Consider the following 26,089-nt stretch of genomic DNA (forward strand, 5'->3'; position numbering starts at 1 on the left):
GCTCTTCGGTAAGACCAATTTTCCTGCCAATATTTATCTAAGGAGATTGCATGGCCGTGTGTTCAATTCTACAAACCGGTCATTAACAGTTGTGGCTGAAATAGCCAAATGCACTAATTTGAAGGGGTGTCCACATACTTATGTGTATGTGTGTAACATATAACATGAGTAATTTTACAACCCAGATAAAGGGTGGTCAAATATGAAAGTTCCTCAAAAAGTAATTGCATGTCACCGCCATAGACATTAAGGGTCATATCACATTCACCCAATAAGAGACCAAAAGGCACCTCAAATAGAAGTTAGCAGACAGGGGAACCGACAATTTATTACAAATATACATTTATATATAAAAAAAAAAATACAATGTCAAAAACGTGTCCGTCTTGCAAAATGTAAAGGTCTGGCTAAAGAAAAAAAGTATTCTCTTAAGAAAAAAACATTAAAAATACTACCATGCAATCTTTTTAAATTAACCATTGCAGATACTATCGCCTCTTCTGGAAAATGGTTCCTCTTCCAATTCCTCCACCACGACCCCGTCCTCTTGCAGCCACTGCAGAAAAGACAGTTAAATAAGTTACCAGAAATAAAATAAATATTTTTATTAGTTACTACTTATAGTCGAGTGAAAATTTGTTATTGACTCTCAATCATTTTCCATACTGGTATATGTAGAAGCAGTAGCACTCACCCTGGGCTTTGAGAATGGCTGCCTTCCCCCTTCCTGCTCCGGTGCCCTGGTTCTTGTTTTTCATGCTCTTTAACATAGGAGCATTCTTTAACATGTCCGGTAAAATCAGGAAGCGAATCTTGCTGCCCCGGATGTAGACCTGCTCTAGTTGGGCTACACGGCCATCCCGATGAGTCACAGTGATATTGGACATCTGAAAGGAAGAGATAAGAGTTGATATACTTCCTACACACAATTCTGTAAAAGGGACACAAATCCCTCCCTTACATAATAAGAAAATAAGAAAAAACTATTGCCTGAACCCTAAAGGCAGCCAGATGACACACCTGGCAGTTCATGTTGTCCTCAGCCTCAATGAGCTTGCCTCTGTACACTTCACCAGTGTTGGTCTCACAGGTCACAATGTGACCCTCTGCTTCATGCAGGATCTTGATGGGCACGCCGATGGACATATTTGCAGAGATCCTGTAGAAACAACGAGACAAGGTTTAGATTGACAGTGTCTCCAAAGATAGAAAACAATTTGTACCTTATTACGGGTCGGCAGGTAGCCTAGTGGTTAAAGCGTTGGGACAGTAACCTAAAGGTTGCTGGATCGAATCCTTGAGCAGACAAGGTAAAAATCAATCGTTCTGCCCCTGAACAGTTAGCCCTCTGTTCCCCGGTAGGTCATCATTATAAATAAGAATTTGTTCTTAACTGGCTTGCCTAATGAAGTTTTTTTAAAAGCTATAATTAACAAGGTATAAAGAGGCAAACTCTAAAGCATTTTATTTCAGCGTAAGTGAGGCGTTAGGTTATAGCCTAACATAAATAAAGTGCTTGCACTGCCGCACCCCTGGTTAGCCTAAGTCCTGCTGTTTGCCCTACCCCCCACACTTTCTACCTGGAACCCTGACTCTTTCAATGTCTGGTCTTCAGTCCATGCACTCACTTGGCTGACCCAGATCAACATAGGTCTTCATAGTTGCCAATGATATGCCTGGCCTGACTTAGTCTTGATGGACTATTGTTTTTCAAACTAGGTTGTGGTCACAGTAATCTGAACTTCTACTTGGTCAATCAGAGGATGTCCTCTTATCGATGGAGTTCAGTTTCTTTGTCACCTCTGCTTGCTGGTTTAGGCCTGGGTTACAATTGTATTAACATTATGTTATTGAGCCTGCGCATAGCTTTCACGGTGGCCTAAATCGAAAACAAAGATGTTCAATTCTACTGGAAAATGAGTATCAATGTTAATCGCTACCTCCACAATTGAGACAGGTAAATAATAAAAATGTTAAATTTTAAACATTGTCACATACACCGGATAGGCGCTGTGAAATGTGTTGTTTTACAGGGTCAGCCATCGTAGTTACGGCGCTCTTGGAGCACATGCAGGTTAAGTGTCTTGCACAAGGACACAATCGACAGAATTTACACCTTGTAGATTCGGGAATTTGAACTATCGACCTTTCGTCACTGTGTCAACGCTCTAACCGCCATGCTACCTGCCTTCAAAACATTTAAACTGCAAAATGTAGGTAGCTACATAGCTAGCTTACTGAACTGTGGCCGGGAGCTCTACTTTAGTTAACTGGCAAGGATGGGTGTGTTGGTTTAGGATCGCTGGGTAGTATAAGCAATCTAGCAACTTGCTTAAAATGTAGCATTGTTTTTACCTTAATTTGAAGTTGTTCTTTGTTGATTTCCGCGGTCTTCAAACTTTCAAGCTTCTGCAACGTGCGACCAATGAATCAGCGGCGAGAGTATTTCGTGCGTTTTACGACTACCCAGAATGCAACTGGAGAAAGGAAAAACTTCCGGATTAACGTAAAGCGATGCTTCATATGACTTGTTGTCTTCCTCGATATATGATTATATATCTTACGTTTGCTAAAGAAGTTTAGCCGCCCCCGCTTTTTTAGATGGAGACGACCCCTTTGTAAAAATGAATGCGTTTAGATAAATTAAAACAGACAATCTGACAGGCCATTTCCTTTCATTGTGGCCTTTGTGTATTCAACTCTGATTCCACTACAGTCACAGACAGAAGGGGAAACCCAGGCTCGTCACAGGAGCATAGCAGCCGTTTACGTTTTCTCACCACCTAATATGGTCGTGAGAGGAAGTCCAGTGGCGGGAAGTGGGAGAGGATGGAACTATGTGAAACTGGGCCGATATTCTGCTAATTTTCTCATCGATGAAACATCTGATATCAAAAAAATGTATGTTTCCAAAACTAAAATCTGTTACGAACAGAGTGCACTAAGTTTTATAGACTTTTACGGTTTTTAGAAGGAGTGCAACTCAAATTGAGTTTGCGCTCACTTCAAAGAAGGCGTTCCCTAACGGCAATATGCAAATACATGTAATACATGTAATCTGTTACATGTAAGAGATTACAAAAAAAACAGTACCTGTAATCCATTACTTTACCAGCAAAAATATTGTAATCAGATTACAGATACTTTTGAAAAACTAGATGATTACTTCAAAGACTACTTTTACATTCAGAAAGGATGTTTGCAACAAAAAATATTTGACACTTCACTGTTTTATCAATGACATTCAAATCAGCATTGAAAAAAGGCGCAAGTTTAAGTTTGTTCCAGCTGAGCAAGTCTGACCACAAGTAAGAGACCACTATGATGACACACCAAATGTGTTTGATGGATCGCGGGAAAAAAGCAGGAATAGGCTTTTGTAGGCTACAGTCCAAGCTATGTCTTCCAATGGTGCGACTGCTGTCGGCATCCAAAGATTATCCAACTTGATTAAACGCTTAGAGGTAAGGATGACAGCAGTGGTGTAGTCTAAGGCGATATGGATATCACTTATTATTGATATCTACATAGCACATTGATGTGGCAGGGCCTTTTCCTATAGAGCTACATTTTTATGGAATGTTCTGCCTATCCATGTGAGAGACACAGACTCGGTCTCGACCTTTAAGTCTTTATTGAAGACTCATCTCTTCAATAGGTCCTATGATTGAGTGTAGTCTGGCCCAGGGGTGTGAAGGTAAACGGAAAGGCACTGGAGCGACGAACCACCCTTGCTGTCTCTGCCTAGCCGGTTCCCCTCTCTCCACTGGAAGAGAGACCCTAACCCGATTACGGGGGCTGAGTTACTGGTGCTCTTCCATGCCGTCCCTAGGAGGTGTGCATCACTTGAGTGGGTTGAGTCTATGACGTGATCTTCCTGTCCGGGTTGGCACCCCCCTGGGTTCGTGTCGTGGTGGAGATCTTTGTGGGCTATACTCGGCCTTGTCTCAGGGTAGTAAGTTGGTGGTGAAAGATATCCCTCTAGTGGTGTGGGGGCTGTGCTTTGGCATAGGCGGTGGGTGATATCCTTCCTGGTTGGCCCTGTCCAGGGGTATATTGGACGGGGCCACAGTGTCTCCCGACCCCTCCTGTCTCAGCCACCAGTAATTATGCTGCAATAGTTTGTGTGTCAGGGGGCTAGTGTCAGTCTGTTATATCTGGTGTATTTCTCCTGTCTTATCCGGTGTCCTGTGTGAATTTAAGTATGCTCCCTCTAATTCTCTCTCCCTCTCTCGGAGGACCTGAGCCCTAGGACCATGCCTCAGGACTACCTGGCCTGATGACTCCTTGCTGTCCTGAGTCCATCTGATCGTGCTGCTGCTCCAGTTTCAACTGTTCTGCCTGCGGCTATGGAACCCTGACCTGTTCACCAGACGTGCTACCTTGTCCCGGACCTGCGGTTTTCCACCCTCTCTCTCTACCACACCTGATGTCTCTAACTGAATGATCAGCTATAAAAAGCCAACTGACATTTACTCCTGAGGTGCTGACCTGTTGCACCCTCTACAATCACTGTGATTATTATTATTTGACCCTGCTGGTCATCTATAAACGTTTGAACATCTTGGCCATGTACTGTTATAATCTCCACCCGGCCCAGCCAGAAGAGGACTGGCCACCCTTCAGAGCCTGGTTCCTCTCTAGGTTTTTTCCTAGATTCCTGCCTTTCTAGGGAGTTTTTCCTAGCCACAGTGCTTCTACATCTGCATTGCTTGCTGTTTGGGGTTTTAGGCTGGATTTCTGTATATCACTTTGTGACATTGGCTGATGTTAAAAGGGCTTCATAAATACATATGATTGATTGAGTGATGTGAATCACACTGCTGCTCTCTTATTTAGCTATTTGCATCGTAATGGTTGTTGTGGATGGCTGTTCACAAATCTAAATGTGTATTTCAACCCAATAATAGTTGAATTCAAGAAGTTTAAGCTTCCTATCAATTGTTGTTCAGAGTTTGTACTGTTAGGTGACCTAAACTGGGATATGCGTAACACCCCGTCCGTCCTACAATCTAAGCTAGATGCCCTCAATTTTACACAAATTATCAAGGTACCTACCAGATACAACCCTAAATCTGTAAACATGGGTACCCTCTTAGATATCATCCTGACCAACTTGCCCTCTAAATACACCTCTGCTGTTTTCAACCAGGATCTCAGCGATAACTGCTTCAATGCCTGCATCCGTAATGGGTCCGCGATCAAACGACCAGCCCTCATCACTGTCAAACGCTCGCTAAAACACTTCAGTCGAGTGTAACAGTATAACTTTAGACCGTCCCCTCGCCCATACCCGGGCGTGAACCAGGGACCCTCTGCACACATCAACAACAGTCACCCACGAAGCATCGTTACCCATCGCTCCACAAAAGCCGCGGCCCTTGCAGAGCAAGGGGAACCACTACTTCAAGGTCTCAGAGCAAGTGACGTCACCGATTGAAATGCTATTAGCGAGCACCACCGCTAACTAGCTAGCCATTTCACATCCGTTACACGAGCAGGCCTTTCTAATCAACCTGGCCCTGGTATCCTGGAAGGATATTGACCTCATCCCGTCAGTAGAGGATGCCTGGTTACTCTTTAAAAGTGCTTTCCTCGCCATCTTAAATAAGCATGCCCCATTCAAAAAATGTAGAACTAAGAACAGGTATGGCCCTTGGTTCACCCCAGACTTGACTGCCCTTGACCAGCACAAAAACATAATGTGGCGTTCTGCACTAGCATCGAATAGCCCCCTCGATATGCAACTTTTTAGGGAAGTCAGGAACCAATATACACAGTCAGTTAGGAAAGCTAAGGCTAGCTTTTTCAAACAGAAATTTGCATCTTGTAGCACTAATTCCAAAAAGTTTTGGGACACTAAAGTCCATGGAGAATAAGAGCACCTCCTCCCAGCTGCCCACTGCACTGAGGCTAGGAAACGCTGTCACCACCGATAAATCTACGATAATCGATAATTTCAATAAGCATTTTTCTACAGCTGGCCATGCTTTCCACCTGGCTACTCCTACCCCGGCCAACAGCTCTGCACCCCCTGCAGCAACTTGTCCAAGCCCCCCACCCCCTTCACCCAAATCCAGACAGCTGATGTTCTGAAAGAGCTGCAAAATCTGGATCCCTACAAATCAGCTGGGCTAGATAATCTGGACCCCCTCTTTCTAAAATTATCCGTCGAAATTGTTGCAACCCCTATTACTAGCCTGTTCAACCTCTCTTTCGCATCGTCTGAGATCTCCAAAGATTGGAAAGCTGCCCCGGTCACCCCCCTCTTCAAAGGGGGAGACATTTATCTTCTTGCTCTTTTGCACCCCAGTATCCCTACTTGCACATTATCTGCACATCTATCACTCCAGTGTTAATGCTAAATTGTAATTATTTGGCCTCTATGGCCTATTTATTGGGGGTCATATTTAGGCAGCCTTTTCCCACATTGTGGGATATTGATTTTGTATTGTTGCTTTTGAGCCCTACAAAGCTGGACGTTTCGTTTTGTTACGCTTTATTTGTTTTGTTGCTGGTTCACATGAATAAATATGATGAACGCCTTCCACGCTGCACCTTGGTCCAATCCTTCCAACAACGATCGTTACAATCTTGGCCAGGTCACAGGTGTAAATGAGAACTTGTTCTCAACTGGCCTACCTGGTTAAATAAAGGTGAAATAAAAAAGAAATAAAAGAAACACACACACACAGAGAAAGACAGACAAGGATTACTACCAACTCATTATATACTGTCTCTCAGCTTAAAACCTAATTCAAGCTTCAAATAAACCTGCCGGGGACCCTGATCTACACAACTCTCTGTCCCTCTATTCACTTATTCAGTCAGTGCCAATAATCTAGAGACATGCATCAAAGGGTAAATGTCTCCTCTTATCTATTTACAGCAGTAGCAATAAGGCCATAAAATCAACCGTGACAGAGGGGCTTGTAAAGGCATGCTTACAAACAAATAACCATTGAGATTATGTCCCTAATAATTTGTATATTCTAGCAAGGCACCCACTAGACTCATGTTGTATGCTAAAGCCAGGCTCCCTATATGTTAATCATTACTGTATTACTCACTGTAAAGGTTGCTCACTTGATTGAGACGATATCGTGTCGCCAAAGCCTCCACCTGAAACAAGTCTTCTTTCACCATGTTTAGTCTGCAATTGATTATGCCATTCAGAATGCAAAAATATTCCCCAGTGTTTGATTATGATGCTTATATGATGGTTACAGCATTGACTGTAGGTTGTAGAGCTCATTTTCATATTTTCTTCATCATGTTTATTATAACAACACAACACAAAGCATTTTTAAGAGTAAATTGCCACCTTCCATTTTCATTCACTGAATAAATAAATGCATCATTACTGAACAAACACACACAGTACTGCCTGCTTAATGCAGGCCGTTCCCACAGGGGAAGAGTATTTCAATGAGGAAAGCGTAATGGCATAATAAAAGATAATCAAATGCACCTTCATTTGATTTCCATTGAATTAGGATCAGTGACTGGTGTCAGCAACTACTCTGTAAACACAATCCCACCAGTTGGTGAGCGTGTGATTGTGTGTGTGTGTGTGTGTGTGTTTTAGCTCTCCAGGGGTAGGTTAAAGTTGTGCACACTTATTTGAGCAGTGATATAAAAATCCTGTGTGTTCCTTTGCTTTGGCTTGTTGGCAAGACTTGTAGGGGGATCTGGCTCTGAAATCATACAATGACTTTGATGACGTATTCAATAGAGTTGTGACGTGTGACTGGTGCTTTTGTCCAGGTTATCAATCTGACAGCTTCATATGTTCAGTAGATATAGACAGAGTATAATTGGCTGTAAAATCACCAAGTTACAGAGGCTATACAGTGCATTCGGAAAGTATTCAGACCCCTTGACTTTTCCAACATTTTGTTACATTACAACCATACTCATAAATTGATACAAAAAATGTTCATCAATCTACACACAATACCCCATAATGACAAAAAAAAAACAGATTTTTAGACATTTTTGCTAATATATAAAAAATAAAAAAACTGAAATACCTTATTTACATAATTATTCAGACCCTTTGCTATGAGACTCGAAATTGAGCTCAGGTGCTGTTTCCATTGATCATTCTTCAGATGTTTATACAACTTGATTGGAGTCCACCTGTGGTAAATTCAATTGATTGGGCAAGATTTGGAAAGGCACACACCTGTCTAGATATGGTCCCACAGTTGACAGTGCATGACAGAGCAAAAACCAAGCCATGAGATCGAAGGAATCAGAGACCGGATTGTGTCAAGGCACAGATCTGGGGAAGGGTACCAAAAAGTGGTTGCATCATTGAAGATCCCCAAGAACACAGTGGCCTCCATCATTCTTAAATGGAAGAAGATTTGATCAACCAAGACTCTTCCTAGAGCTGACCGCTCGGCCAAACTGAGCAATCGGAGGAGAATGGCCTTGGTAAGGGAGTTGACCAAGAACTCAATGGTCACTCTGACAGAGCTCCAGAGTTCCTCTGGGGAGATGGGAGAACCTTCCAGAAGGACAATAATCTCTGCAGCACTCAACCAATCAGGTCTTTATGGCAGAGTGGCCAGATGGAACCCACTCCTCACTAAAAGGCACATGACAGCCCACTTAGAGTTTGCCAAATGCACCTAAAGGACTCAGACCATGAGAAACAAGATTCTCTGGTCTGATGAAACCAAGATTGAACTCTTTGTCCTGAATGCCAAGCGTCACATCTAGAGGAAACCTGGCACCATTCTTACAGTGAAGCATGGTGGTGGCAGCATCATGCTCTGGGGGGATGTTTTTCAGTGGCAGGGACTGGGAGACTAGTCCGGATCGAGTGAAAGATGAACGGAGAAAAGTACAGTGAGATCCTTGATGAAAACCTGCTCCAAAGTGCTCAGGACCTCAGACTGGGGGCGAAGGTTCACCTTCCAACAGGACAATGACCCTAAGAACACAGCCAAGACAACACGTGTGGCTTTGAGACAAGTCTCTGAATGTCATTGAGTGGCCCAGACAGAGCCTGGACTTGAACCCGATCAAACATCTCTGGAGAGACCTGAAAATAGCTGTGCAGCGACGCTCCCCATCCAACCTGACAAAGCTTGAGAGGATCTGCAGAGAAGAATGGGAGAAACTCCACAAATACAGGTGTGCCAAGCTTGTAGCGTTATACCCAAGAAGACTCGAGGCTGTAATCGCTGCCAAAGGTGCTTCAACAATGTACTGAGTAGTTTCTCTTTTGTAGATACTGTGTAGCTTTTCCAGTGGTATCAATTGATATTGTTATTATTAGGTAATTATTAGGTTAGTGCCTTAGTTCTGGTGAGTCAATTCTCCATTTGTTTTTAACATTTTATTTTATTACCATGAAGCTGCTCATTTCTATTTATCAATAGTACCCATATCCAGGGTAGATAAAGCACAGTTCTATTATTAGGTTACGTCATTTCTTTAAAGGCATTGCTGCTAACTTAGTGGTATTGCTGTAAGATCTGATTTATAAAAATGTTAATACTTTCTTATAAAACAGCCTAGTTTTGGGTTGTAAATAAGTATTTCTTGTTTATTTATTATGTGCAACTTGTCAAATACTTCACAATTTCAGCGGGACTCTACTCGATAGGTTTAGTGTTCCCCACCCACATTATGTGTGGTTATCTTTGCTTGTGTCACATTCTGACCTTAGTTCCGTTGTTTTGTCTTTGTTTTAGGCACAGGCATGGGAATATCGCCGCCCCAAAGCAGAGCTGGAGGCAGCGAAAGCTGAGTGGCGGTGGTATGAGGAGGCAGCACAGCAGTGCGGCTGGGACGAGAGGCAGCCCCAAAAATGTATTGGGGGGAGCACACGGGGAGTGTGGCTAAGTCAGGTAGGAGACCTGAGCCTGTGCTTACCGTGGAGAGAGGTGGACCGGGTAGGCACCGTGTTATGCCGTGAGGCGCACGGTGTCCATGGTGCGCAGGCATAGCCTGGTGCGTTACATCCCAGCTCCTCGTATCGGCCGGGCTAGAGTGGGCATCGAGCCAGGTGCCAGGAAGCCGGCTCAGCGCATCTGGTCTCCAGTGCGTCTCCTCGGGCCGGGGTACATGGCACCAGCCCTGCGCATGGTGTCCCCGGTTCGCCAGCACAGCCCAGTGCAGTCGATTCCACCTCGCCGCACTGGCCTGGCTACGGGGAGCATCCAGCCAGGTAGGGTTGGGCAGGTTCGGTGCTCGAGACCTCAAGTGCGCCTCCACGGTCTGGTCTATCCGGTGCCTCCTCCACACACCAGGCCTCCGGTGGCAGCCCCCCGCACCGGGCTGTCTCTCCGTCTCCTCCCTACAGGTGCTCCCATCTGTCCTGAGCTGCCAGAGTCTCCTGCCTGTCCTGAGCTGCCAGAGTCTCCCGTCTGTCCTGAGCTGCCAGAGTCTCCCGTCTGTCCTGAGCTGCCAGTCTCTCCCATCTGTCCTGAGCTGCCAGAGTCTCCCGTCTGTCCTGAGCTGCCAGAGCCGCCAGTCAGTCAGGAGCTGCCAGAGCCGTCCGTTACTCCGGAGTTGCCAGAGTCTCCCGCCTGTCCGGTGCTGCCGGAATCTCCCGTCCATTCCGGACCCGTTGCTAGGGTCCCCAGTCCGAGGTCGGTGGCGAGGGTCGCCGCTCTAAAGAGGCCACGGAGGAGGGTTAAGAGGCGGACAGAGACTATGGTGGAGTGGGGTCCACGTCCCGCGCCAGAGCCGCCACCGCGGACAGACGCCCACCCAGACCCTCCCCTATAGGTTCAGGTTTTGTGGCCAGAGTCCGAACCTTTGGGGGGGTACCGTCACGTTCTGACCTTAGTTCCTTTGTTTTGTCTTTGTTTTAGTATGATCAGGGCGTGAGTTGGGGTGGGCAGTCTGTTCTTTTTTCTATGATTTGGGATTTCTGTGTTTGGCCTGGTATGGTTCTCAATCAGAGGCAGCTGTCAATCATTGTCCCTGATTGAGAACCATACTTAGGTAGCCTGGTTTCACCTTTGAGTTGTGGGTGATTATTTTTCCATTTCAGTGTTTGCACCATTCAGGACTGTTTCGGTTTTCATTTTGATTCTCTTGTTCTTTTGTATTTTATAATCATTTTCCATTAAATCACATTATGGACACATACCACGCTGCATTTTGGTCCTCCGATCCTTCCTACTACTCCTCCTCAGAGGAGGAAGAAGAAACCCGTTACAGCTTGGGGATTGGCGGTTACCTTATTCCATTAGGTGACCAGGGTGGGTTTTCTTTATCATACCAGACTTCAGAGTAATGTTTGTTTATGTTTTTATTCTTCTCCTAATGTTTAATGGATCAGTTGTTATTGTAATCTGGCATCTATTATTTTCCCACCTGGCTTTACATGGCTAGACCTAATATCATGAGAGGGACAGCTGGTTGCTCTGCCACTTTTGCTAGCTGGAATGTTAAATCTTTAAATCACCCAGTGAAATGCAAAAGGATTCTTTCTCATTTAAATCACCTTAAAGTAGATATCGCCTTTCTTCAGGAGACACATCTCCGCACTTTCGATCACTCTCATCCTCTTTGGGATTGGTTGGGCCTTAGCGCCCCATCTCGACAACATCCGGTGAAATCGCAGAGTGCGAAATTCAAAGTACAAAAATCGTAATAGGAAAATAGGAAAAAACATTCAAGAAAATACAAGTGTCTTACATTGTTTAAAAGCTTAACTTCTTGTTAATCCAGCCACTTTGTCAGATTTCAAAAAGGCTTTATGGCGAAAGCATACCATGCGATTATCTGAGGACAGCGCCCCGCGCACAAAAGCATTAAACATTTTCCAAACAAGCAGAGGCAAGTCAGAAATAGTGATAAAGTAAATCACTTACCTTTCAAGATCTTCCTCTGTATGCAATCCCAAGGTTCCCAGCTACATAACAAATGGTTGTTTTGTTCGATAAAGTCCTTCGTTATAACCCAAAAAAGTATGTTTAATTGGCGCGCCTGATTCAGTAATCCACCTGTTCCCCTCGTTCAAAATGCATACAAAGGAATCCCAAAAGTTACCAATAAACTTCGTCCAAAAAAGTCAAACAACGTTTCTAATCAATCGTCAGGTACCCTAATATGTAAATAAATGATAGAATTTAAGACGGAGAACAGTATATTCATTACCGGAGATAAATAACGTGATAAAGTGCGCGCCCTCATCCACACGCGCCACAAGACTACAGTCAAAATGAGAGCCACCAAGAAAAACTACAAATTCTAGCTCATTTTTCAAAAAACAAGCCTGAAACTCTTTCTAAAGACTGTTGATATCTAGTGGAAGCCCTAGGAACTGCAATCTGGGAGATATTCCTTTGATCTTCCCATAAACAACCATTTGAATGGGCAGACACCTCAACAAAAATGTTTTCGCCTGCCAAATCAGTTCGGTTATACTCACAGACATTATTTAAACAGTTTTAGAAACTTCAGAGTGTTTTCTGTGCAATACTACCAATTATATGCATATCCTAGCTTCTGGGCCTGAGTAACAGGCAGTTTACTTTGGGCACCTCAGTCATCCGAACTTCCGAATACTGCTCCCTATCCCGAAGGAGGAGGGTGGATCAGTCAATCATATCATTCCAATTTTCATTCTAAAACTAGAGGAGCAGCCATTTTAATTAGTAAAAACATACCGTTCGCAATATCAGGTGAAGAGGCTAATCTTCTTAATTCTTAAGGATTAGCGCCTTTTTTTCAATTTTTGCCTAAAATGAAATACCCAAATCTAAGTAGCTCAGGCCCTGAAGCAAGGATATGCATATTATTGGTAGCATTTGAAAGAAAACACTTTGAAGTGTATGGAAATGTGAAAGGTCCCTTTGTTCGATTAATTCCGTCGATATATATCCAAAATGTCCATTTATTTGGTGCGTTTGATCCAGAAAAACACTGGTTCCAACTTGCTCAACGTGACTACAAAATATCTCAAAAGTTACCTGTAAACTTTGCCAAACTATTTCAAACTACTTTTGTAATACAACTTTTTCCCCCTTTTTTTTACGTAAATAACCGATAAATTTGAAGACGGGATGATCTGTGTTCAATACAGGAAGAAAACAAACTGAAGCATGCTTTCTGGTCACGCGCCTCTATCTAACAGTACACTTCAAGTGACCCTCGTTCAAGATGGCCGTACTTCTTCATTACACAAAGGAATAACCTCAACCAATTTCTAAAGACTGTTGACATCCAGTGGAAGCGATAGGAACTGCAAAAAGGTCCCTTCAAAATCTGGATTCCCAATGAAAACCCATTGAAAAGAGAGTGACCTCAACAACAAAAAAATCTGAATGGTTTGTCCTCCTGCTAAATAAATTCTGTTATACTCACAGTCATGATTCAAACAGTTGTAGAAACTTCAGAGTGTTTTCTACCCAAATCTACTAATAATATGCATGTCTTATCTTCTGGGGATGAGTAGCAGGCAGTTGAATTTGGGCATGCATTTCATCCGGACATGAAAATACTGCCCCCTGTCACCAATAAGTTATTAACTCACTATTGCTATCAGAAGAAACATTTAGTGATTTTATAACACCTCAAATTGAGCTATTTCTCGAGCTTAATCAAACCCATGGAATGTCTCCTACAACAGTATCGGAATCAATGAAGGCTTATCTAAGGGGCAAAATTATTTCATACAGCGCAAGATTAAGGAAGTGCAATATTCAATGCCTAGGAGAACTTACAAATAAAATCTTGGATTTGGATATGGCATATTCACACTCTTCATCCACAGATTTACTAAAACAACATTTGACATTTCAGACAGTTTGATCTTCTTCAACTTGACAAGCTGGAAAATCTAATTATATAACTGATGAGCTGGGTAGCAAATGTATTGATCATTTAGAGGTCAATTCATGCTTTCATAACTTTTACTCACAATTATACACTTCGGAATCCGCTGGTAATGTTACCTTACTCCACACATTCTTTGAGAACTTAGATATTCCTACAGTTGAACCTGAGATAGCTGCTGAACTAGAAAAACAGTTCTCTGTAGAAGAGATTGTGTTGGCAATTCAATCAATGCAGTGGTGATCCACTGGACCTCTCTCTCCTCTCTTGCTTTCCGTATTTGAGTAATCATTCTCCTCAAATTCTTTACCCTCAACAATGAGACAAGCATGCATTTCACTTATTCTGAAAAAGGGGGGAAAAAAACTCTTGGGTGTGGTTCATATAGGCCAATTTCTTTACTGAATTGCGATGTAAAGATACTTTCTAAGATGATTGCCTGCCGTTTTGAGGTAGTCCTTCCCTCCATTATCTCTACAGATCAAACTGATTTCATTAAAAAACGTCATTATTTTTTCAACATCAGACGTCTTTATAATATATTTTATAATCCCTCTTCATCTGACACTCCAGAGATGTTATCACTTGATGCTGAAAAGGCATTTGATCTGGTGGAGTGGGATTATCTATTTTATACTCTCAAACAATTTGGATTCGGTCCCAATTTTATGTCCTGGATCAAAGTCCTTTACTCCTGCCTATGGCTGCAGTGCGCACAAATAATAATCTTTCATCCTATTTTCAACTTCAACGTGGGACAAGAGAGGGTTGTCCTCTATCCCCTCAGTTGTTTGCCATTGCAATTAAGCCTGTAGCCATAGCAATATGTAATAATAGTTTCACTCTATGCAGATGACATGCTATTATATATGGCTGACCCTTTAACCGGTCTTCCAGAGATCCAGGTTCTACTAAAGACATTTGGTAAAGTACGAGGTTAATCTACAAAAAACTGATGCCTATTAATCCTTCTGCCATGCAAAATTATTTTAGTCATGTGCCCTTCAGAGTTACCATACAGAAATTGAAATATTTGGGAGGGGCGGAGCTAGCATGTTGGAGTGAACGGCTGTGCGTGAGAGGCTCCTGCAACTTTTTTGCGAATTAATCTAATTTAACCTACTTTATGGCACTTTTTACAACAAACGTTTCTTTCTAATACAAGATTGTAACTTTTTATATGAAAATGCCGAGTAATAAGCGACCAAAGGACAATAAATCCACAGCGGAGGCCTACTCCCCACTAAACAACGAGACAGACATGGCGGGAGGCACATGCAACAACGTGACACTTACAGAACTTACCCGGGCTTTGGGGGAGCTACGTGTTGCTATAACTGAGGATCTTAAGGCCACTATTGCTGAACTGGACACCAAAATCGAGAGCATCATTCGAACGGTCGCTTCGCATGGCCAGAGTATTATGGACCTTGAGAAAGCTTCTGAATTCAACGCTGGTAGGATTGACGAGTTAGAGAAGCTATGCACGTCATTGCAGGATACTGTGCAGAGGCTTTCTGTGAAAGTGGTGGACCTGGAGGGCCGATCCAGACGTAATAACCTTTGCGTTGTTGGTCTGGCAGAGGGGGTAGAGGCGGGCTCTCGCCCCACCGACTTCTTCGCCAAGCTATTGAAGGATGCAATGGGATCGGATGTTTTGGATTCGGATCCCCAGCTGGACCGCGCACATCACTCCCTTGTCCCAGTGCCTGGACCGGGCAAACGTCCTCGCCCAGTAATCATCTGTTGTCACAGTTTCAAGACCAAGGATCTTATCCTGCGTGAAGCTCGAATGAGGGGCAACCTGTCGCATAAAGGGCATCCATTCCGTGTCTATGAGGATTATGCGCCCGATGTGGCAAAGCATCGCGCCGACTACAGAGATGTCATGACCAAACTCTACAAACTCCATCTTCGCCCAGCCTTACTCTTCCCTGCAAGACTAAGAATTACCCCGCCTTCCGGTGAGAAGATTTGGCTCTCCTCGGTTTTGGACGCAGAGAAGTTTATCCGGGGATATACACCAATCCCCCGTACGGGTTAGAGTGCCTTGTTATTGCGTGTTAGGGTCTGCTCATGGACTCGAATCCATACTATACCATATTGGGTGAAAACGTATTAAACGGGCTCAACAAGGGCTACCGAACATGTAAGACGCTGAGCAGACCAATGGATGGCGGTCAGAGCTCTCAATTAACGTTACATTCACTTTCATCCCGGCTGTGCTCAGCGATGCATATTTTTTACTTCCAGGTTTGATCACTGACACCTTCGGACGGATATACTTATATTCCCCCACTTTTGTTTTGTTTCGTTATTTATTTTACAATCCTTACATTATTCTTACTACCATACCATTTATTTATTGCTTGCAGGGGACTGGGGGTGATGGTTGGGAGGGGGCAGACACCTGGTTAGCAGGTTGATGTTTTGTGCCGTTCTGCCTTTGTCTGGCCGTGGGCCTCTCTCCCGACTAGAGTCCCACCAGCCCGCTGTAGTGCTTATGTATGTGTAGGTGTGCGTACATATAATTACTATTTGTACTTTATTACTATTTTCTCTTAGCATTTTAGTATTATGTATGTGTATATTTTAAATCAGTGTAGATTGTTATTCTGGGGTATGAATGTTTGTATGTGTATATGTGCATATGGATGTATATACATATTCTTTAAATATATATTTTTATATATGATTTTTTTGTGTGGGTATGTATACATGCATGTATATGTATGTATATGTGTGTGTGTGTGTGTGTGTATGTATATATAGGTATGTGTATCTATATGTGTGTATGTATGTGTGTGTATGTATGTGTGTGTGTATATGTGTGTATGTATATGTGTATGTATGTGTGTATATATGTATGTATGTATGTATGTGTGTATGTATATGTATGTATGTATGTATGTATGTATGTATGTATGTATGTATGTATGTATGTATAGATATGTATGTATGTGTATATGTGTGTATGTATGTGTGTGTATGTGTATGTGTGTATGTGTGTATATATGTATATGTGTATATGTGTGTATGTATGTGTGTGTATGTGTATGTGTGTATGTGTGTATATATGTATATGTGTGTATGTATGTGTATATATATATATATATATATATATATAAATGTATATATTTTTATTTATTTTTTATTAAACTTATTTTGTTTATGGGGGGAATGTTTAATTTAACAAATCCTTGTTCCGATCTCCTGACCCACAGTATGTAAAGGTACGGCTGACTATGTCGGTTGCGGATGGTTTATTTTTTGACCGGCAGTGCTTAGCAATATAATCTTGAGGCTATATCTTGCTTATCTCTGGGATTGACCCAGGATGACGCTTAAATGCGCAATATGTTTAAGTTGCAACTTATTCTGTTTAGGTTTATTAGATGCTAACTGAACACTTAACTCGCGGGAGCCTCCTCAGTTCATATGTTAGTAGAAGTTCTAGGATAGTGAGAGGTGAACGTATAGTTGGGATTTTATTTTTGTTTTACCTCTTGTTCGAGGTCGCGCCGTGCTTTTTTGGCATCGGCCAGACAATGTGTTTATTATTTTTATTTTTCCTTTTTTTTCTCTCCTGTTTGTACATGCCTGTTAAATGTGGGTTGATGGGGGGGTAAGTGTTGGGGAAATTAGGGGAACAGGGTGGGAAGTAAAGGTGCTTGCAGGGGGGGAGGGGTGGGTTGGATACTGCTCGGGTGTAGGTGCTACATATGCTGATTGTGATGGTTTGGTGTGCTTTCTTACCTTTTTATCAAGTTACATGGTATGCAGGCCACCATAGGAACTACAAACGAGAGAAGGGCGGGGCTTACATTCACTTCCTGGAATGTCAAGGGTTTAAACGAACCAATTAAGAGGGGCAAGGTCCTAGCCCACTTGAAAGCACTCTCGTCTGATATTATATTTTTGCTAGAAACCCATCTGAAGAATAACTCTCATAGCAGACTTAAGTGTAGGTGGGTGGGGCAAGTGTATCATTCTAACTTCTCTGCCAAAACGAGAGGCACAGCGATTCTGGTACAGAAAGGAATTCCCTTTCTACATAAAACCACTATTGCGGATAAAGAGGGTCGGTATGTGATCGCAATAGGAGAAATCCACTCTACCTCAGTAACTCTACTAAATATCTATGGGCCAAACATTGACAACCCCTCTTTTTTCAAAAGAGTCCTTGCCCTGATTCCAGATATCTCCCATACTAACCTGGTCATTGGAGGGGACCTTAACTGTGTGCTAGACCAATATTTGGATAGATCCTCTACCCGGCGAACCCCTACCTCCTATTCAAGCGAATTCTTGAATACCTACATAAAAAATTCGAACTTATTTGATATATGGAGGATCGCTAACCCTACGGGTAGGGAATACTCCTTTTACTCTCATGTTCACAAGTTTTACACTCGAATTGACTACTTTTTGTTGGATGCTAGACTACTCCCCTATACCTGTAATGTGAGGTATCATGATATTATAATCTCGGACCACAGTCCACTCACCTTCTCCCTGAGATTGGGTGACATTGTACCAAACGAGAGGGTCTGGAGGTTGAATCCTCAGCTCATCACAGAACCAACATTCTGTGAATATCTTAAAGACCAAATTACATTTTTCTTTGATACCAACGACAACACAGAGACCTCCCCAGCATTATTGTGGGAAACACTGAAGGCTTATCTGAGAGGCTGTATCATCTCATTTCAGGCTGCCAAGAGTAGGCAAAACAGAGGAAAACTGGAAGAACTGGAGGGACAAATTCACTTACTGGATAGGGAGAATGCTAGCCACCCATCTATGGAGAAACATAAAAAAATTACCTCTTTAAAATTTGAATATAATCAGATTCTCTCAGCTAAAATTGCTAAATCTTTTCTCTATGCCAAGCAAAAATATTTTGAGTTTGGTGACAAACCACACAAATTACTCGCCAGACAACTTCGAAAAAATGTGAGTGACCGAATGATTCACAGGGTTAAATCTGCATCTGGGGAATTACTCTCTTCCCCCAAAGACATCAATGACAGATTCCGGCAGTTTTATGAGACTCTATATACATCTAACGCAGATCCTAACCCCTTAATTATGCAAACATTTTTGGAGGACTGTAATCTTCCTGCCCTGAACCAGGAAGATTCTAACTTCCTGAATAAGGAAATATCTCTTGATGAAATTCGAGAAACAATTAAATCTCTAAAGAGTGGCAAGACCCCGGGCCCAGATGGATACCCTGGTGAATTCTATAAAACATTCAGCAACATGCTCTCTCCCTATCTGCATAAAATGTTGGTTCAGGCCAATGAGGATGGAGCTCTCCCTTCTACTTTGGACGAAGCGTTCATTACAGTTATACATAAGAAGGGTAAGGATCCAGAAGAGGTAGGGTCATACAGACCAATATCTCTCCTTAATACAGACCAAAAGATTTTAGCAAAAACTCTGGCTAACAGGCTTAGCACTTTAATTGGAAAATTGGTCCATTCGGATCAGACCGGCTTTATCCCTAACAGAAACTCATTCTTCAATCTCAGGCGCCTCTTCAATATTATGTATTCTCAGAGGTTACCCAACGTGGACCTTGCCGTCATATCTCTTGACGCCGAAAAGGCCTTTGACCAAGTTGAGCGGCCCTATCTATTCAAGGTCCTACAGAAATTTAATATTGGAGATAGGTTCATAAATTGGATCCAGCTTTTATATAGGAACCCCTGTGCCAGAATACTCACTAACCAATCATTGTCGCCCCGATTTAACCTCAACAGGGGGACAAGGCAGGGTTGTGCGCTGTCGCCTATGCTCTTCGCCCTAATTATCGAACCGCTCGCTCAGACGATTAGATTTCATGCAGCAATACACGGCTATAATACTAAAGATACTCTAAATAAGATCTCCCTATACGCAGATGACATCCTCCTCTATGTAACAGAACCCCAGGCTAGTATCCCAGCTATTCTTGATGTGATCAATTTGTTTGGTACCTTCTCGGGATACAGAATAAATTGGAACAAGAGTGAATTAATGCCCATACGGTCGCAAAATACCTCCTGGCTAGAACATCTCCCATTTAAGTTATCTTCAGAAAAATTTACCTACCTAGGAATTGTAGTTACCAAACAATACTCCTTGCTATTTAAAGAGAATTTCCCCTCTCTGATACAAAAACTCAAAGCAAACATACTATTCTGGAGAACTCTCCCAATTTCTCTGCTCGGAAGAATTAATGCCATTAAAATGGTCTTCCTCCCACAACTGCTCTACCTATATCAGAACATCCCAGTATTCATACCTAAATCCTTTCATAAACAACTGGACTCAATTATCAATCCTTTCATCTGGGATTATAAAACACACAGGATAGGTAAAAAACACCTCTGTAAATCCAAGATGGAAGGAGGATTGTCTCTCCCAAATTGTATATTTTATTACTGGGCCGCTAACCTCCGCATTGTTACGTTTCTGCTGGATGACGTACTTCCGGCATCCAGCTGGCTTAGTATGGAGCGTGAGGAGTGTCACCCCTTCTCTATTGGCACTGTGATTTTGTCACCTGTCAATCTGGAGATGTCACTTTATTGTAACAATCCTATTATACATAGCACAGTCCGAATCTGGAAGCAAATTAAAGTCCACTTTGAGCTTAGACCAATGTCATTCATGCTCCCTGTCGCCAGGAATCCCTCCTTTGCCCCTTCTAACCTTGATAACACCTTTGAGCGATGGGGAGAATTGGGGATAAGTACCATAGGGGATTTATACATAGAAGGGACCTTTGCTTCCTTTGAGCTGCTGAGGGAAACTTATAACCTTCCCATAAGTAATTTTTTCAGATACCTACAAATTAGAGACTACGTTAGAAAACACCTCCCAACATTTGGGAATGCTAAACCTTCCATGTTTGACGGATGTATACAAATCGCGTCTATATGATGCTTTTCAATCTGTTAGCACACCTACCACTGATGCCATCAAGGCAAAATGGGAGAAAGAACTAGGGACTGACATCTCGGTGGCAGACTGGGAAGAGAGCTTGGAGTATATCCACACATGCTCCATTAATTCCAGACATCGTCTCATACAATTCAAGGTATTACACAGATTACACTATTCCAAAACTAAACTGCATAGGATATTTCCTGACACATCCCCTACATGTGATAAATGTCAGGCTACGCAGGGTACACTACTCCACTGCTTTGCCCTATGCTTTAGCTTGCATGGTTGTTGGAGTGGAATTTTTGGGATCCTCTCTGAAGTTTTGGAGACTTCAATAGATCCAGGCCTGCTTCTGATAATCCTGGGAGTATCTGAGTCCCTAAACGGATTAACCAACCCCCAAAAACAACTAATCTCGGTCTCATCTCGGCAAAAAAACTAATCTTGTTGTTTTGGAAGAGGAGGGAAGCGCCCTCTACCAAATTATGGCTCAGTGAATTGGCAAACACTGTACACTTAGAAAGAATTAGATATATTCTGAACAATAAATTATCAACATTTGATCAAATCTGGCAGCCTTTCCTCTCCTACTTGGACGAGTCGGCGCTGTGAATTTGTACTTATTAACGCACTCTCAATTGTAATATTTTAATCTACCTTTGGGCAGCATGTGATGGCCCTGCCACCCGAGCAGTTGGAGGGGGGGGGGGGGGGGTTGGGGGAATAAGGAGGGGGGGGGGATAGGTGGGACATCTTCCCTCTTTCTTTCTACGTGTCCTTATTTTGTATGTCGTGTTTTGTATTATTTGTTCTCTGGGTCTTGTTGTTCCTGTATGCTCTTTTATGTTTAGATAAGAATTGTATACCTGTCTTGTATACCTACCTATACACCATTCTTGTGTGTGTTTAATAAAAAATATTTGAAACGAAAAAAAAAAGAAAAAAAAAGAAAAGAAAATTGAAATATTTGAGAATTTGGGTCACACACAGTTTCAAAGATCTCTATAAAGCCAATTTTACTCCCTTGATACTTATTTCAATGTATTCCTATCTTTCTGACAAAATATTTTTTATCCCCATAGATAAACTGATATCTGCTTTTATCTGGAACAAGAAAAACCTTTGGATACGTAAGAGTATATTGCAGAGATCCCGTCCCCAGGGTGGTCTAGCACTTCTGAACTTTCAATAATATTACTGCAAGCCGTACTACTGCGGTATTACTGCAAGCGGTACTGGAGCTCGAAGTCTGTGACCAAAAGGCTCCTTAACAGCTTTTACCCCCAAGCCATGAGACTGCTGAACAATTAATCAAATGGCCTCCGGACAATTTACATTGTCACCCCCTCCCCCATCCTCCATTTTTTTGTACACTGTTGCTACTCACTGTTTATTATCTATGCATAGTCACTTCACCCCTACCTACATGTAAAACTTGCCTCAACTAACCTGCAACCTGGGATCCCGAGTGGCGCAGCAGTCCAAGGCACTGATTCCTGCTTACAAGCAAAAATTTAAGCAGGAAGCACCAGTGACTCGGTCTATAAAAAGTGGTCAGATGAAGCAGATGCTAAACTACAAGACTGTTTTGCTATCACAGGCTGGAACATGTTCCGGGATTCTTCAGATGGCATTGAGGAGTACACCACATCAGTCACTGGCTTTATCAATAAGTGCATCGAGGAAGTCGTCCCCACAGTGACTGTACGTACATACCCCAACCAGAAGCCATGGATTACAGGCAACATTCGCACTGAGCGACAGGGTAGAGCTGCCGCTTTTAAGGTGCGGGACTCTAACCCGGAAGCTTACAAGAAATCCTGCTATGCCCTGCGACGAACCATCAAGCAGGCAAAGCGTCAATGCAGGGCTAAGATTGAATAATACTACACCGGCTCCGATGCTCGTCTTATGTGGCATGGCTTGCAAACTGTTACAGACTACAAAGGGAAGCACAGCCGTGAGCTGTCTAGTGACACAAGCCTACCAGACGAGCTAAATCACTTCTATGCTCGCTTCGAGGCAAGCAACACTGAGGCATGCATGAGAGCATCAGCTGTTCCGGACGACTGTGTGATCACACTCTCCGTAGCCGACGTGAGTAAGGCCTTTAAACAGGTCAACATATCAAATCAATTTATATAGCCCTTCGTACATCAGCTGATATCTCAAAGTGCTGTACAGAAACCCAGCCTAAAACCCCAAACAGCAAGCAATGCAGGTGTAGAAGCACGGTGGCTAGGAAAAACTCCCTAGAAAGGCCAAAACCTAGGAAGAAACCTAGAGAGGAACCAGGCTATGTGGGGTGGCCAGTCCTCTTCTGGCTGTGCCGGGTGGAGATTATAACAGAACATGGCCAAGATGTTCAAATGTTCATAAATGACCAGCATGGTTGAATAATAATAAGGCAGAACAGTTGAAACTGGAGCAGCAGCACGGCCAGGTGGACTGGGGACAGCAAGGAGTCATCATGTCAGGTAGTCCTGGGGCATGGTCCTATAGGGCTCAGGTCCTCCGAGAGAGAGAAAGAAAGAGAGAATTAGAGAAAGCACACTTAAATTCACACAGGACACCGAATAGGACAGGAGAAGTACTCCAGATATAACAAACTGACCCTAGCCCCCCGACACATAAACTACTCTGTCTGACCCCTCCTGTCTCAGCCTCCAGCATAAATACTGGAGGCTGAGACAGGAGGGGTCAGACGGATTACCAGGATGTGTGCTCCGAGCATGTGCTGACCAACTTGCAGGTGTCTTCACTGACATTTTCAACATGTCCCTGATTGAGTCTGTAATACCAACATGGTTCAAGCAGACCACTATAGTCCTTGAGCCCAAGAACACAAAGGCAACCTGCCTAAATGACTACAGATCCGTGGCACTCGCGTCCGTAACCATGAAGTGCGTTGAAATGTTGGTAATGGCTCACATCAACACCATCATCCCAGAATCTCTAGACCCACTCCAATTCGCATACCGCTCAAACAGACTGCCCTCTCCCACCTGGACAAAAGGAACACTTATGTGAGAATGCTATTCATTGACTACAGCTCAGCGTTCAACACCATAGTGCCCTCAAAGCTCATCACTAACCTAAGGATCCTGGGACTAAACACCTCCCTCTACAACTAGATCCTGCACTTCCTGACGGGCTGCCCCCAGGTGGTGAGGGTAGGCAGCAACACATCTGCCACGCTGATCCTCAACACTGGAGCTCCACAGGGGTGCATGCTCAGTCCCCTCCTGTACTCCCTGTTCACCCACGACTGCATGGCCAGGCACGACTCCAACACCATCATTAAGTTTGCAGACGACACAACAGTGTCACAACAGTGATCACCGACAACGACGAGACAGCCTATAGGGAGGAGGTCAGAGACCTGGCTGTGTGGTGCCAGAATAACAACCTATCCCTCAACGTAACCAAGACTAAGGAGATGATTGTGGACTACAGGAAAAGGAGGACCGAGCACGCCCCCATTCTCATCGAAGGGGCTGTAGTGGAGCAGGTTGAGAGCTTCAAGTTCTTTGGTGTCCACATCAACAACAAACTAGAATGGTCCAAACACACCAAGACAGTCGTGAAGAGGGCACAACAAAGCCTATTCCCACTCAGGAAACTAAAAAGATTTGGCATTGGTCCTGAGATACTCAAAATGTTCTACAGCTGCAACATCGAGAGCATGGTGGCATCACTGCCTGGTACAGCAATTGCTCGGCCTCTGACCGCAAGGCACAACAGAGGGTATTGCGTACGGCCCAGTACATCACTGGGGCTAAGCTGCCTGCCATCCAGGACCTCTACACCAGGCGTTGTCAGAGGAAGGCCCTAAAAATTGTCAAAGACCACAGCCTCCCCAGTCATAGACTGTTCTCTCTACTACCGCATGGCAAGTGGTACCAGAGTGCCAAGTCTAGGACAAAAAGGCTGCTCAACAGTTTGTACCCCCAAGCCATACGACTCATGAACAGGTAATCAAATGGCCACCTGGACTATTTGCATTGTGTGCCCCCCCAAACCCCCCCAACCCCTCTTTTTTGCGCTGCTGCTTCTCTCTGTTTATCATATATGCATAGTCACTTTAACTATACATTCATGGACATACTACCTCAATTGGGCCGACCAACCAGTGCTCCCGCACATTGGCTAACCGGGCTATCTGCATTGTGTCCCGCCACCCACCAACCCCTCTTTTACGCTACTGCTACTCTCTGTTCATCATGTATGCATAGTCACTTTAACCATATCTACATGTACATACTACCTCAATCAGCCTGACTAACCGGTGTCTATATGTAGTCTTGCTACTTTTATAGCCTCGCTACTGTATATAGCCTGTCTTTTTACTGTTTTATTTCTTTACTTACCTATTGTTCACCTAATTCCTTTTTTGCACTATTAATTAGAGCCTGTAAGTAAGCATTTCACCGTAAGGTCTACTACACCTGTTGTATTTGGCGCACGTAACAAATAAACTTTGATTTGATTTGCATCTCAGTGCTGGAGGCATCACTACAAACACCCTGGTTTGAATTCAGGCTGTATCACAACTGGCCGTGATTGGGAGTCCCATAGGGCGGTGCACAATTGGCCCAGCGTCGTCCGGGTTTGGCCGGTGTAGTGAGCGTGCAATCACAAGATGCTGGAATTTACTCTCCAATCAGATGCAGTATCACAGCTTTCAATATAAATTACTGGACATCTAGAGCATCATCACATCTTAGTGATGTGTGATTTGCTGTATGCTACTCTCTCCCCACCAGGACTCACTGGTGGGGAGAACAACACACAGTGATAATAGAGCTTATTTAAGACTTTTAATCATCTGACAATAAAAACAAGGGACCAGCTTTTGAAAACAGAATATGACAGAATTTAAATACTGCATTGCAAAAGGAATACATTTCAGAAGCTTCACACTGACGTACAGTAGTTTCATTAACTGCATAGTGGTTGACCAGCAATACTGGATATTGTATCATTAAGTGTTGCGCAGTCGTTAGGGTCATTATGGTTTTGGTCTGTCTGTAACATAATCTGTCAGCATACAAGAGGTTAGACCAGTCCATTCATTTATAATGTGATCAATCTTTAAATTTAGAAAGACTATTACCCTACTGTAAAAAGCCTCAGAGGTGACGTATACAAAATATGTCCACAAATAACAGCTTTGTGATCCACAAATACAATCATTTGAAGAAAGAAAAAAGTTTAATGGCTGGAAGTAATTTAATACCAGTTTGTTGTTTCCTTTCCAGGCTAAGGAGTCTCCCTCCTAAAGAAAGAAATGCTATTTCTTCTCAGTGCAAGCATTTCCAAGATTTTGGTCAATTTTTTT

At 43.2% G+C, this 26,089-nt stretch overlaps 1 protein-coding gene and 1 long non-coding RNA gene across 3 annotated transcripts; one reads left to right on the plus strand and one right to left on the minus strand.

Moving 5' to 3' along the window:
• Positions 1-298: 298 nt before the first annotated feature.
• snrpd3l (small nuclear ribonucleoprotein D3 polypeptide, like) lies at positions 299-2,413 on the minus strand. The gene is made up of 4 exons (NM_001160630.2): positions 2,356-2,413; positions 1,021-1,159; positions 695-887; positions 299-556 (listed from the first exon to the last, which is right to left on the minus strand). Exons 2-4 carry the CDS (start codon positions 1,144-1,146, stop codon positions 489-491), a joined length of 387 nt encoding a protein of 128 aa, NP_001154102.1. The 5' UTR covers positions 1,147-1,159; positions 2,356-2,413; the 3' UTR covers positions 299-488.
• Positions 2,044-6,546, plus strand: LOC149983223 (uncharacterized). 2 transcript variants are annotated; one of them, XR_016495955.1, is made up of 2 exons: positions 2,044-2,901; positions 4,239-6,546. It is a non-coding gene; the product is annotated as an uncharacterized LOC149983223 (long non-coding RNA). The 2 variants fall into 2 exon arrangements; XR_016495954.1 differs by having other exon boundaries at positions 2,488-3,464.
• The last annotated feature ends 19,543 nt before the right edge of the window (positions 6,547-26,089 follow it).

This window comes from Oncorhynchus mykiss, chromosome 5 (genome assembly GCF_057628025.1).
Source record: "Oncorhynchus mykiss isolate SJ-2025 chromosome 5, ASM5762802v1, whole genome shotgun sequence".
Classification (NCBI taxonomy): domain Eukaryota; kingdom Metazoa; phylum Chordata; class Actinopteri; order Salmoniformes; family Salmonidae; genus Oncorhynchus; species Oncorhynchus mykiss.

What these genes read in the sequence shown, in the direction of transcription:
- snrpd3l (NM_001160630.2), bottom strand. Translation starts at nt 1,146, where the DNA reads ATGTCCATCGGCGTGCCCATCAAGATCCTGCATGAAGCAGAGGGTCAC. An exon ending in AGGACAACATGAACTGCCAG is followed by an intron (nt 888 to 1,020) that starts GTGTGTCATCTG and finishes TCTTCCTTTCAG; the next exon opens with ATGTCCAATATCACTGTGAC. An exon ending in AGCCATTCTCAAAGCCCAGG is followed by an intron (nt 557 to 694) that starts GTGAGTGCTACT and finishes TCTTTTCTGCAG; the next exon opens with TGGCTGCAAGAGGACGGGGT.